The sequence below is a fragment of the Dysidea avara genome, chromosome 3 (assembly GCF_963678975.1).
Source record: "Dysidea avara chromosome 3, odDysAvar1.4, whole genome shotgun sequence".
Classification (NCBI taxonomy): domain Eukaryota; kingdom Metazoa; phylum Porifera; class Demospongiae; order Dictyoceratida; family Dysideidae; genus Dysidea; species Dysidea avara.
In genome coordinates, this window is record NC_089274.1 from 43,811,557 (window position 1) to 43,822,687 (window position 11,131).

General features: G+C 37.0%; 2 protein-coding genes across 2 annotated transcripts; both read right to left on the reverse strand.

Annotated features, from left to right (window-relative positions):
* Positions 1-1,569: 1,569 nt before the first annotated feature.
* LOC136248530 (uncharacterized) lies at positions 1,570-5,952 on the reverse strand. The gene is made up of 2 exons (XM_066040303.1): positions 3,425-5,952; positions 1,570-1,828 (listed from the first exon to the last, which is right to left on the reverse strand). The coding sequence occupies exon 1, from the start codon at positions 5,950-5,952 to the stop codon at positions 3,487-3,489; it is 2,466 nt and encodes an 821-aa protein (XP_065896375.1). The 3' UTR covers positions 1,570-1,828; positions 3,425-3,486.
* Positions 5,953-6,933: 981 nt separating this feature from the next.
* On the reverse strand, positions 6,934-10,779 carry LOC136251147 (uncharacterized). Its single transcript, XM_066043536.1, has 2 exons — positions 10,141-10,779; positions 6,934-10,093 (listed from the first exon to the last, which is right to left on the reverse strand). The coding sequence occupies exons 1-2, from the start codon at positions 10,664-10,666 to the stop codon at positions 7,206-7,208; spliced, it is 3,414 nt and encodes a 1,137-aa protein (XP_065899608.1). The 5' UTR covers positions 10,667-10,779; the 3' UTR covers positions 6,934-7,205.
* Between the last annotated feature and the right edge of the window lie 352 nt (positions 10,780-11,131).

The window sequence follows — 11,131 nt, forward strand, 5'->3', positions numbered from 1 at the left end:
TTTGTGGCTTATCTGAAAATAGCTGTAGAGTATGCTAATGAGAAAAGAACACCTGGGTGGCCAACACCACTATCCCTAGACTTCCTGTAGCTACCTCTAAAGATTCCATACTTGTACAGTGAAACCTCACTTAGTGGCCACCTCAGTAATGAGGCCACTTCATTATAGTGACCAAGTCCAGCAAGTCCAAACATATTTTACATGTATTTAATTTTAATTAATAGCGTCACCTCATTATTAAGGCCAGTGACCACATACTACAGGACCAAACTGGTAAAACTAATACAATGTTCCCTCAGTAAAGAGGCCAAATGAGGAGGAAGTCAAGGTATCACTCAAAACTTGCTGTTCATAAGTGCATATTTTCACTACTGAAAGCTGTACCCATTATTCTGGCAGTATAACTTTTCTAACCATTATGTCTCAAGTAATGCTGGAATGATTGGTACAGTGTATATTCCCAGTGTTGGGCAAGTTACTTTGTAAAAGTAACTAGTTACATATTACATATTACTTGCAACAGAACTATTTACATATTACCCATAAAATAAAGTAACTGTAATAATATTACATATTATATTACTTTGTGTCCACAGCCTTAAGCTGTCACGTGTGAAACTACCATCTTATCACGTGACATGATTGCGTTGTTGGACAATGTACAAATCTTGGTTATAAGTAAGAAGCTAGTGAATAAGCTTCATTCAATAGGCCTCGTTACTCCATTGTGGTTAGGCGTTATTTAGAGGATTACTAACGAGATTAGTAACTTCGTTACTTTTAGTAATAATATTACGTCATATTAGACTCGTTACAGTAATTATATTACTTAGGTAACGCGTTACGTTTGTAAGTAAAGTATCTTGCGTTATATTGCCTGTTTTCATAGCGTATTTCGTTATATTACTTTGTTACCACAAAAGTAATAATATTACGTAACGCGTTACTTATGTAACGCGTTACTCCCAACACTGTATATTCCTACCTTTCTCTGTGATAAGCTCTACATAGTGTGTTTAGATCAATTGTAAATGTTGCTGTTTCAGCTAGACAGTGGTTGGTTTGTTGAAAACCTTGTAATAGGTTTGTTGAAAACCTCGATAATAAGGCCACTTTATTTTATGGCCACATTAATGAAGTTTTCGGCAATAGGCAACCTCAGTAATAGGGCCACTTATCATGGGTCCCATATAGGTGGCCCTATTAATGAGGTTCCACTGTATGATCTGTATCACAATTTTTTTAACAGAGAGAAAGAAGCACATGACCAAAACACTCAGCACTTTTTATAACTTTTAGAACTTTTTATAACTTCTTCCATCCTCTTGAATCTTATACTGCAAACAAAATAATTATGTTGCATGTTACAAACAGCATTTACTGCCAGAGAGCTAATAAGTAGCACTTAAGCAAACCACTGACATATTCATGCTTCAGTGTCTTCCCTAACATGCAAATCACCAAACTGATGATGCAACATAAACACCGTAGCTTCACTCAGACTGCACAATGTAGATACAGTTGGTATACACTGTAGCTGAACAACAGTATGGCATGCATAGCCTAAATATTTAATGACTACAAATAAACACACAAAGAAAAATACATTTTCAACAGTGATATGATTGTGTATGCATGATTACTATTATACGTATGTGTATCATTGTTATAAATTATACGTTTATGCACTCCAGTATGTTATCTACTCTAAAAGTCATATATACATCAGAATTATCACTTTTAATCTTCGTAAATGATCAGAGACTCTCGATATTCATTGTAATGATTAAGCACGTCTCTGTCAGCAGCTTCATTCGGCCCATTAACCCTATGTTAGCACATGTACAACCTTAATTACCATACATTCATTAAATAGTTTCTCTATAACTGGTTGGGACAATCATACACCATATTTAGTATAATATATTATGTGAACTTTTTGCATGTTTGAGGTTTGAGCAGCCTTCATGCATAAATCTGTAATAAAAATTGCCATATAACAAGATGAATTTTTATATAGAGATTAGAGAGCTGTTTCTACTTGAATGTGATCTTGGTATTAGTAAAGAATTGCATGCACATTTATACAGTTAAAATCCATCAAGCAAAATACATTGTGACCAGTATACCATGCATATAGCAGGTTTTTGATATCACAAATTTTTGGCACCCAGCTGGATGCCAAAAAGATAGGGGGTGATTTCAAACATCGCTTTTTGCCATTTTTTATCATCATTTTTCTCTATTGAGTCAAATGATTTTATACATACATACATCAAATTAAAATGTGCACCGAATGTTATAGAGAGTACGTAGTACTACATTTCAGTAAAGCTATACCTGAAAACATTCATCTGCATAAACACATATTTCCACTTGGATAGTTGCGGCCACATGGGCAATTACCATGCCATTACATGCCATTTTAAAATGTCTTAACAGCATAGCTAGCTATCATGTGCATTAAAATTTTCAGGTGATATCAAACGAATCATGGTATTGGGGTAAATATTTTAAAGGGATTTCCAAATAGCTATCAATTTTCAAAAATCATGAAATATTTTCTCAACAAAACATCTGCTATACGACAAGTGACCAAAGATGTTGATAAAGTTTAGTAGATGGCAATAGACTACCACACATTATGTTTCAAATCTTTAAACCATCAGTAGCTTTGTTGTTTCTGTTTCAAGTTATAATGTAATACCTTGAAATCATGCCTCGGTAATGCACATGTAATAGTTGTAACATGGGCATGAGGGCTTTGCCTGAAATGTATGCCTGACTGCCCTGTGTTATATACAGCTAATATGTAACACTTCCCATCTATATCAGGCTGATAGCCTGCACAGGGCAATCAATCACACAAGCCAATACAAGTGAACCACTGAATATATTATAAAAATTTCGATTATGGGTCAGCAGCTATTACATTCTGGTTACGTTCGGTTACAATGAACAGACAAATCCTAGAGACATATCACGTAGAACTTTAGTTATGCGAGTTCAATGTTTTAATCAGTGCTATTGAATCATTTATGGAATAATTATGGAGTTTATTAAAGGCCTAGATAGGTAAGCTTGCTTGTAAATCGTTACTTCATGCAGCGTGGTAACTTCATGATGGAGGAGTGGTCCATATTTGTGATCTGCCATTGCCTGCACTTACAGTGCTCGGTCTTCATCCAGTCATTTTGACAGAGTTCCACCTATGATAGATCTGGTTAGGGTGGAGTCTCACTTAATGGACTAATTTAATCTTTAATTTTGGGGATATTGTTTGTATATTATAGTTAGTTTAGCCTCCTTAAAACAAGCAAACAAAAAAACAACTTGGTAAATTTTCAGAAACATTATAAGCAGTAGGAAATTATTTCCTCAATTTATTATGCACTAACAATGTAAATATTAATAATTCATTTACCTTTCAAACAGGTGGCCATTATTGCTTCTGAGAACTTGCCTAGCATCAATATGATATTTCTTTCACCTCCCCAGCATTTTGGGAATAAACAACTCTATAACCAACGACATAAACACCACACATAAAGAGAGTAAGATCAAAACAACTGAAATCCCGATTGTTGTAGATTGTGAATAGTTGAAAGTAGTCAGGTTAACAACTAGAACTATGATAACCAAAATGGCACTGTCTAAAGTGTTCAAACATTTGTATTTGTAAGGTTGGATCCATCCATGAATTAATACAATCACAATACAAGCTGTCTGTAGGCAATAAAGCCTGTCTTGATAGTTATTGACAGCATATGATATTATGAAAATCACCAGTCGGCATATCAGATAATAAGCAGCAAACCAACGATACTTGTCTTTGTAACTTCCTTGAAATTGATCTAATAATGGTTTGATTCGGACAAAATTAAAACTGCTCCTCAGAAATGGCTCGAGTACAAGTAGAAATGGTAAACCTATTACAAAAACTACCACACACAAAATTGCTACAATTCCATACACCACATGTCTACCACTGAAATATTTCACATCTGGTGATGAATAAGAGAATGTACCATCAACATCATTAAATTTCAGTGGTCTCAGTAACTGAAGTGAGGTTGATGCTAGTGATGTATAAGACAACAACAGCAGAACACACACAGCTCGTACAATAAAGCGTTGGCCAAAGTTTGCTATCCTCCTTGAATATTTAGCTGCTCTAGATATCCCAAATAGTACAAGTGAAACAGCTATCACATGAATGTAATTGATAAACTGTAGATCAATTCCACTTAATTCTTTTACAAAACACAATTTTCCAATAATTTGTGGAGTCAGTTTGGCAAAACTTGATATCACTGCAACTAGCTGAAACACTCCATTAGAAATGTACAAGTCATTACCTAACAAAACATCCACTATACTATAATAGTATATTATCCCATACAAATGTCCCAGAGATATTTGAAATTTGGAATGCGTCAAAAATGCCACACCTATTACTATTATAATCCAGTACAGAATTGTCAACACAATCACCAATGGTAACATCCAAGAACACTTCCTCTCATCAACACAGTCAGGAGAGTTATATGCTAGAGTATATCCTGAACTACAGTCACCACAAGCTACTCCTGTCCTGTGTAGTCTACATTGATCATCTAATTCTCTTGGTAAGCTATAATATCCATTCCCTGTCTCATTGCGATGACTAAAATTGCAATAGAAGTTGGGACATAATGATACGGTACATTTTCCTAAGGCACTACCAAACCAGTATCCTTGTCTAATCTCAGCATTATCCCCATTACACTGGATAACATCATCATCATTATTGTAGCAATCGCATATTTGAGAACTTGGGTTAAAAACGTATCCACTAAAACATGGTGACAATTTCACTGACAACATTGCTGTTATTACTTTAAACTGAGGAGATGGAATTGAAATCATGTTCAACAGTAAGCTAAAATCATCATCATGATTCCTCTCTGTAGCATTTACTCCAGTAACAGTGATCATTTCATTTCCATTTCGCAAACACACTTCACTATTCTGTAGACGGTACGTGGAATTGCAATCAACACAACTTATGAAAACTTGTACCGTTTCCCTACTAGGATTATTAAAATAATCACACACTGTAGTGGAGAAAGATATAGGATGTCCTAACATGTTTGGTCCATCAACAGAACAGCTATCATTGATGAGATCACATGAGTCTCGTGAACATAGATTTACCTTAAGAGGTGAAGAATCAATAGCACCATTAGTCTGTGTGTAATTGAACCTGCTAACAATGCTCAGGATAGGAAGAGTAAAATCTTCATCACATGATTCAATGAAGTTAAAGTATATATCATTACCAGCAATGCCAGCAGAATTACTTGTAAAGGAGATTGCTGACACATCAACTGTCCTCACAAAAAGCACTGGATTACAACTGAAGCTATCTGGGGTAAAATCAACATAAACAGCTCCTCCACGAAACCGTACAGTGTTTCCAATAAACTTTGCTAAAGAAGATGAATTTACATCCAAAATAAGATAAGAATTTTCATTAAAATATATTGCTGCACCATTATCAGCTATGTTGTTCACAAACAAATTTTGGGGTTGCAAATAAAGTACAGATGATGAAATAAACAGAGCAGATCCAATGTTGTTAGTAAAGTTTGTAGAGCTAAGAATCAATTCTGGGTTTACCTGCTTAAGTGTATCAACAACATATACAATGCTCCTTCCTCCAAAATTGTATTCAAAATTGCACTCACATATAATTAGTTGAGTATATGGAACATCAATATCTGATATGGTGTTCTCTGTTGAAACATGCAATGCAGCTCCATGACCTGTACTTGTATTGTTAACAAATGTACATTGCAAAAAGTTGCAGCTTATACCCCTCCTAATTTGAGTTGGCGCAATGTGTATAGCTGATCCAGTACTATTTACAAATTCACATTGTGAAAAATCAACATTAAATGTTCTGCACATTCGAATCTCTAAAATCAAGTGTAATATGTAATAGTCAGCATGGATTAACACACTCATACACACACTACAAGCGTTAATAAGAATCCATTAAAGACACACGTGCATTTGTTATAATTACAGCTTGTGGTTACAGACAAATAAATACATAAATATAATAGTTCAGTTACATTACAATCGTCCCCCCTTCTAAAAAGCTTGTCCCAAGCTTGGTAAGTTACTAAGGTTGGAACCAGTCTGGTGGTCTTCTGCTGCATTGCGGATAACGTGATTCAGAAGCAGACTCTATGACATGATGTGAAACTTGAGGGGGATACCAGTTTGATGAAGAGTGTCCATGTGTTGGTAATGTGTTATCAGGCTGTGGTATACTTCTGTGTTGAACCCGGTTAGTGTGTACTACTTTAGTCTTTGTCCCATTTGTAATCTTAAGATTTATGGGAGTCTTAAGTTCCACAACAGTCCACTTGCCTTCCCATTTAGGTTGCAATTTACCACTTGTTGGGATGGACAGCCAAACTGGATCTCCTGGTATAGTTTTGGAATGTTTATCGTAGTGAAACTTTTGTTTCTGTACAGCAGAGGCCAAATTCGTATGAACTAAATCTTGTAAGTGTGCCAGCTTAGCTTGTAGTTCTGCAGAGTAAGGCCATACCAAACAAATCTTATGTTTCATGGATTATTTTCCCCTCAAAGGTGACCCGGCAGGTCGAAAAATAAAAAAAAAGGAAAAAAGAATGGTGCCTGTCAAGTTTATAAACTAACGGAATTAGAGTTTATGTATAATATTGATTTTATGATTTTATCATATGCTGTAGCCTCAAGTGGATCATGAGCACATGGAGTAAATAATAAGGCTATAGGGATGACAAGTACAATGATGGCATCAAGAAAACAGTTCAGATTACATTGTATAGCTAGAAACATAATTATACTGTTTATCGAATATAATATTATGTAAGTTAGATCCATCCATGTGTGGAATTAAAGGTATTAACAAATTCAAGTTTAATATAAGTTAACGTCACATGTCAGAACACATCACGTACAAAAAGTCAGCATGCATCATGTACAAAAAGTCAGCATGCATCATGTACAAAAAACATCAAAGCACATCATGTACAAATGTCAGAAAACAACAGTCCTGTAAAACAGCTTGTGATAAGAAATTTTAAAAAATGGCTGCTACAAATATAAACAATCGATTACAACAATCACAAGTCAAAGCAAGCATAAAATTGTTAAAATAAAAACTGTTAGTTTGTTCTCCGTTTCTTAGCCACATTGCATGGCATCTTGCAAAAGGGTTTTTTGCCATCACTTCTGCATAAAAAACAGATGGGTGACACAAATGCATAACTTTTTCTCATTTCTACAATATCCTCGTCTTCTACCAAACTTCCATCACCCCCTAGACCACAGTAATAACAAACTGGCACAAACTTAACCAATACTGCACTGTGATACTGACTTTCCATTGGAGAGTTGCAAGTTAATACTTCTTTGACAACCACAGTATCAGCCAAAGCAGATCCAGGGGCAAAAAGCGAAGAGCCACATGTGTAAAACCTTGAATCTTTAATTTGCAACAAGATAGTAGATTCAGCTTGAGACAGTTTAGCCTTGGAATAAATACATCGAGGCTTGTAACACTCGGAACAAGTGATCGTTCCTCTCACCTTTGCACTAATAATAATATTTTTCCTTCCTTTGTCAACCTTTGAACCTTCAGATGTAAAATTTAGTGAGAGTGATGGACAGTCTTCTTCAGTGATAGTTTGTCCATATACAGCATCAAATTCCTTGTAGTGTTCTTTAGTTGTGTCTAAACGTGGCAAAGGCAAAAAGGAAATACTTGAAAAAATTCTTTCAGGTATTCGAACAGGATGCTCTTCGCAGTAGCTGCAGTCAGAACTACTGCACTTTTTGATTTGAAACACATATTGAGATGAGTGAGCATGACTTTCTAAGCAGTCCTGTAAATCTTTTGCTTTTGCCAAGTCCTTCTGACTGAGTTTGTCCTTGCGGATGCAAGAATCACTGAAAGTTACTTGTTCAAATAAAGCATGCTGCTCTTCTGCTGTAGCTGGGACTCCAACTTTTACTTTTGTTCCTTTCACCTCCATTGCTTGGAATCGTTGACTAACAGCAATGAGTGGAGGTGACATTGAGTCTTTTAAAGCACAGCCAAGATTTGGGTTTTTTTCAATAGTTTCCCGTACCTCTAAAAGCGAATTTTTGCTTTGAAGCAATTTTTCAAACTCTGGATCCATAGGACGCCTAGCCAGTGATACATTTTGTAAAGCAAAATTAAGTGTGGACATGATTCGTTCTGCAATGTTTTGCCAAGATTGATATGGGCATGTTCGTAAACAGATCAACATGTCCAAATCAAGAGCACGAAAGAGTGCAATAGCAGATACTTTAACCGAGCCATATGTCACACGATGATCAGGCCCTCCATCACTAACAATGACCAGGATGGGTTTACTGGATGAGGCTCCATTGTCGTGAGTTTGTATCAAATAGCATGTCTCTGTAGCATGCCTTAAAGGACTGGAAGGTTCAGTAACCTTGTATTTGTTAGTGACAAATGCCTGCCCATTGAAAAAAGAATCTTTGGGATTTTCAGGAATGTCAACAAAAAAAGCCACAGATGGCACAATACCATGGACATGAAAATCATGATCTAAAGCAAGCAGAGTGGGTCCATTTAGAGGTACTAATGATTGATTGTGACCCCTAACTCCAGTTGAAATAGGACAGTCTGGCTCTCCCACAGGCACAGTAGCTTTATCATCAACAGACAAATATGAAACATACTCATAAAAACGAACAGCAAAATGACGAGCATATTGCAGAAGGGCACTTACATAATGAGAATCCGGGTGGCCTTTACGTAGCTGACGAATCTGTACTCCAAACTTCACCTTGAATTGCCCAGTATAGTGTACCGCTGTTTCAGTATATGGGTTTGCAGGCCAAAACTGAAGACGAATCCATTCTAATGATGGAACAGGGGGTATATCCTCAGGAAACTTTTCTTTTAAACGGCTGGTTATCATTTCCCTTAGGTGACGAAGAGATACAGCAAGTGGCATATGTAAAGCATCACCATGTCTCCTCTCATCAACAGCTAAGATGCTTTCATCAAAGTACAACTGCAATTCTTCCCAAAACTTATCAAACTTGGACGATTTAGCTGATCCATTCATGCCTTGCAAGTCTAATGTTATATCTGTGTCGCTCATTTCGATAAGTGCTTGTGCTAGTCGTTCATTTACTTCACTTTCAGCCCTGCACGATGCACTAGATTGATCTTCCAGTAAGGTACGATAAATGTTATGCAATATCATTTTGGGAATCTTGGCAAGTCGGCAATATTTCTCTAAAAAGTCATGACGCATAGCTCTGGAAGAGTAAAAGGCCTGACTACTAGTAAGCCTTGAAAATACACAACTGACTTCTGTTTGATCAACAGGACCACTATTTGGAACTTTCCACAAAAAGACTATAGTGCCAAGGTGGTTTCCATAAGCAAATTTGTATAGCATCACTGGGAATGGAAGCTGCAATTCTGCTAGCCAGTGTCTGCGAGCAAACCTCTCTGCTGGAGCAATTTCATTAAGGAAGACTGGCTGATATACCTCAAGTCTATGAAGACGCTCACAAAGTGACTTGTAACACTTTGAAATTGGTCCGTCTTTAGCAGGTAAAGTTACAAGGGTGGCACTATCCTCTGGATATTGTGTAGAGGTCACAGTGTGATGGGCTTTCACCTTTTCATTTTGCACGGCAAGAAACAATGCATATTGATGCATTACATCTGCAAGTTCTGCCACATCGTCCCTAATACTCCTAAAACGAGGATGGGAAAACCAAGGCTGCATCAACATTCCTGATAGCAAGTCTGCATGATGGAGTAATTCTCTAGCACACAGTCTAGGCTCCTTCTCTTTCTTTCGTTTATAATCATTGTAGCCTTGAAAAGCATTAAATCTCACTGGCAATTTAGTTCCTCTATTGAGGAATTTCTGGTGGTGTGGATCAAGGTACCACAAACATTGTGCAAGCTTATGCACAAAGGATCTTCCCACATCAAAACTGTCAGCAGTCCACCCAATGTTCAAAGTTTCCAGAAGGCCTGTACCACGAAAGATGAAATATGAAACAACAGGCAATAAACTTTACCTATCAAATCATTTTCCAAACGCTGGTCACTCCTCAACTGCTTTCCTTCAGGGGGAACTAGTATAGAAGGTAGGTGGAGTTTTCTAGCGTTTTCCATTAGTAATGAAAAGGCATTCTTTTTTGGGACTTGGACAACGCTTTTGCCTGACGTGGAATCAGCACTTTCGAAGTATATACAGCAATGTTTACAATTAAATAACCTACAAACACTGATAGGTGCCTCCATAGCTACTTCGTGGACGTCAACAAACTTTTCATCTGCAGAAATCACCACCCTTTTCACTCTTTCCTCTTCCAATTCCGGTGCGACTTTTCTAACAAGAGCTCCAAACATTTCTTCGCAGGAACATTGTACTATCACTCTATTCTTAATAATTACTAAGCCTCGCTTTAATACAACACTCAACCACTCATTTAAGGACGAGTTTATCGACAAAGAACATTCACCAGCCATGTTGAAATGGTCACGTGATTTACATTTATTTTTGGAAACCGGAAATTGTGACCCGCCGCATCCGTGAAACATAAAATTTATTTGTCATGGCCTAAGTGTTCGGATCAAAGGCAGTTGGTGGTTTAAATGGTGAAGGTTGTGGCTGACGTCCAAACATTAGTTGGAATGGAGATATGCCTGTTGAAGAGTGCTGTGCCGTTCTATATGCATACAGTACCACTGGTAAGTAACGCTCCCAGTCATCTTCTTGATCCACATAACATCGTAGCATTTGCAATATAGAACGGTTAAAGTGTTCAACCATTCCATCTCCTTGGGGATGGTAGGCCGTGGTTCTTGACTTCTGGATGCCAAAGGCTTGCAGCACTTGAGAAAAAAGACAACTTTCAAAGTTTCTACCTTGGTCAGAGTGTATGACTGTTGGAATCCCAAAGTTACTGCATAACTTGATGACAGCATCACTGAATGAAACTGCTGTCTGGTCACGAAGTGGAACTGCATCAACCCATTTAGTAAAGTAGTCCATAATAACCAGTA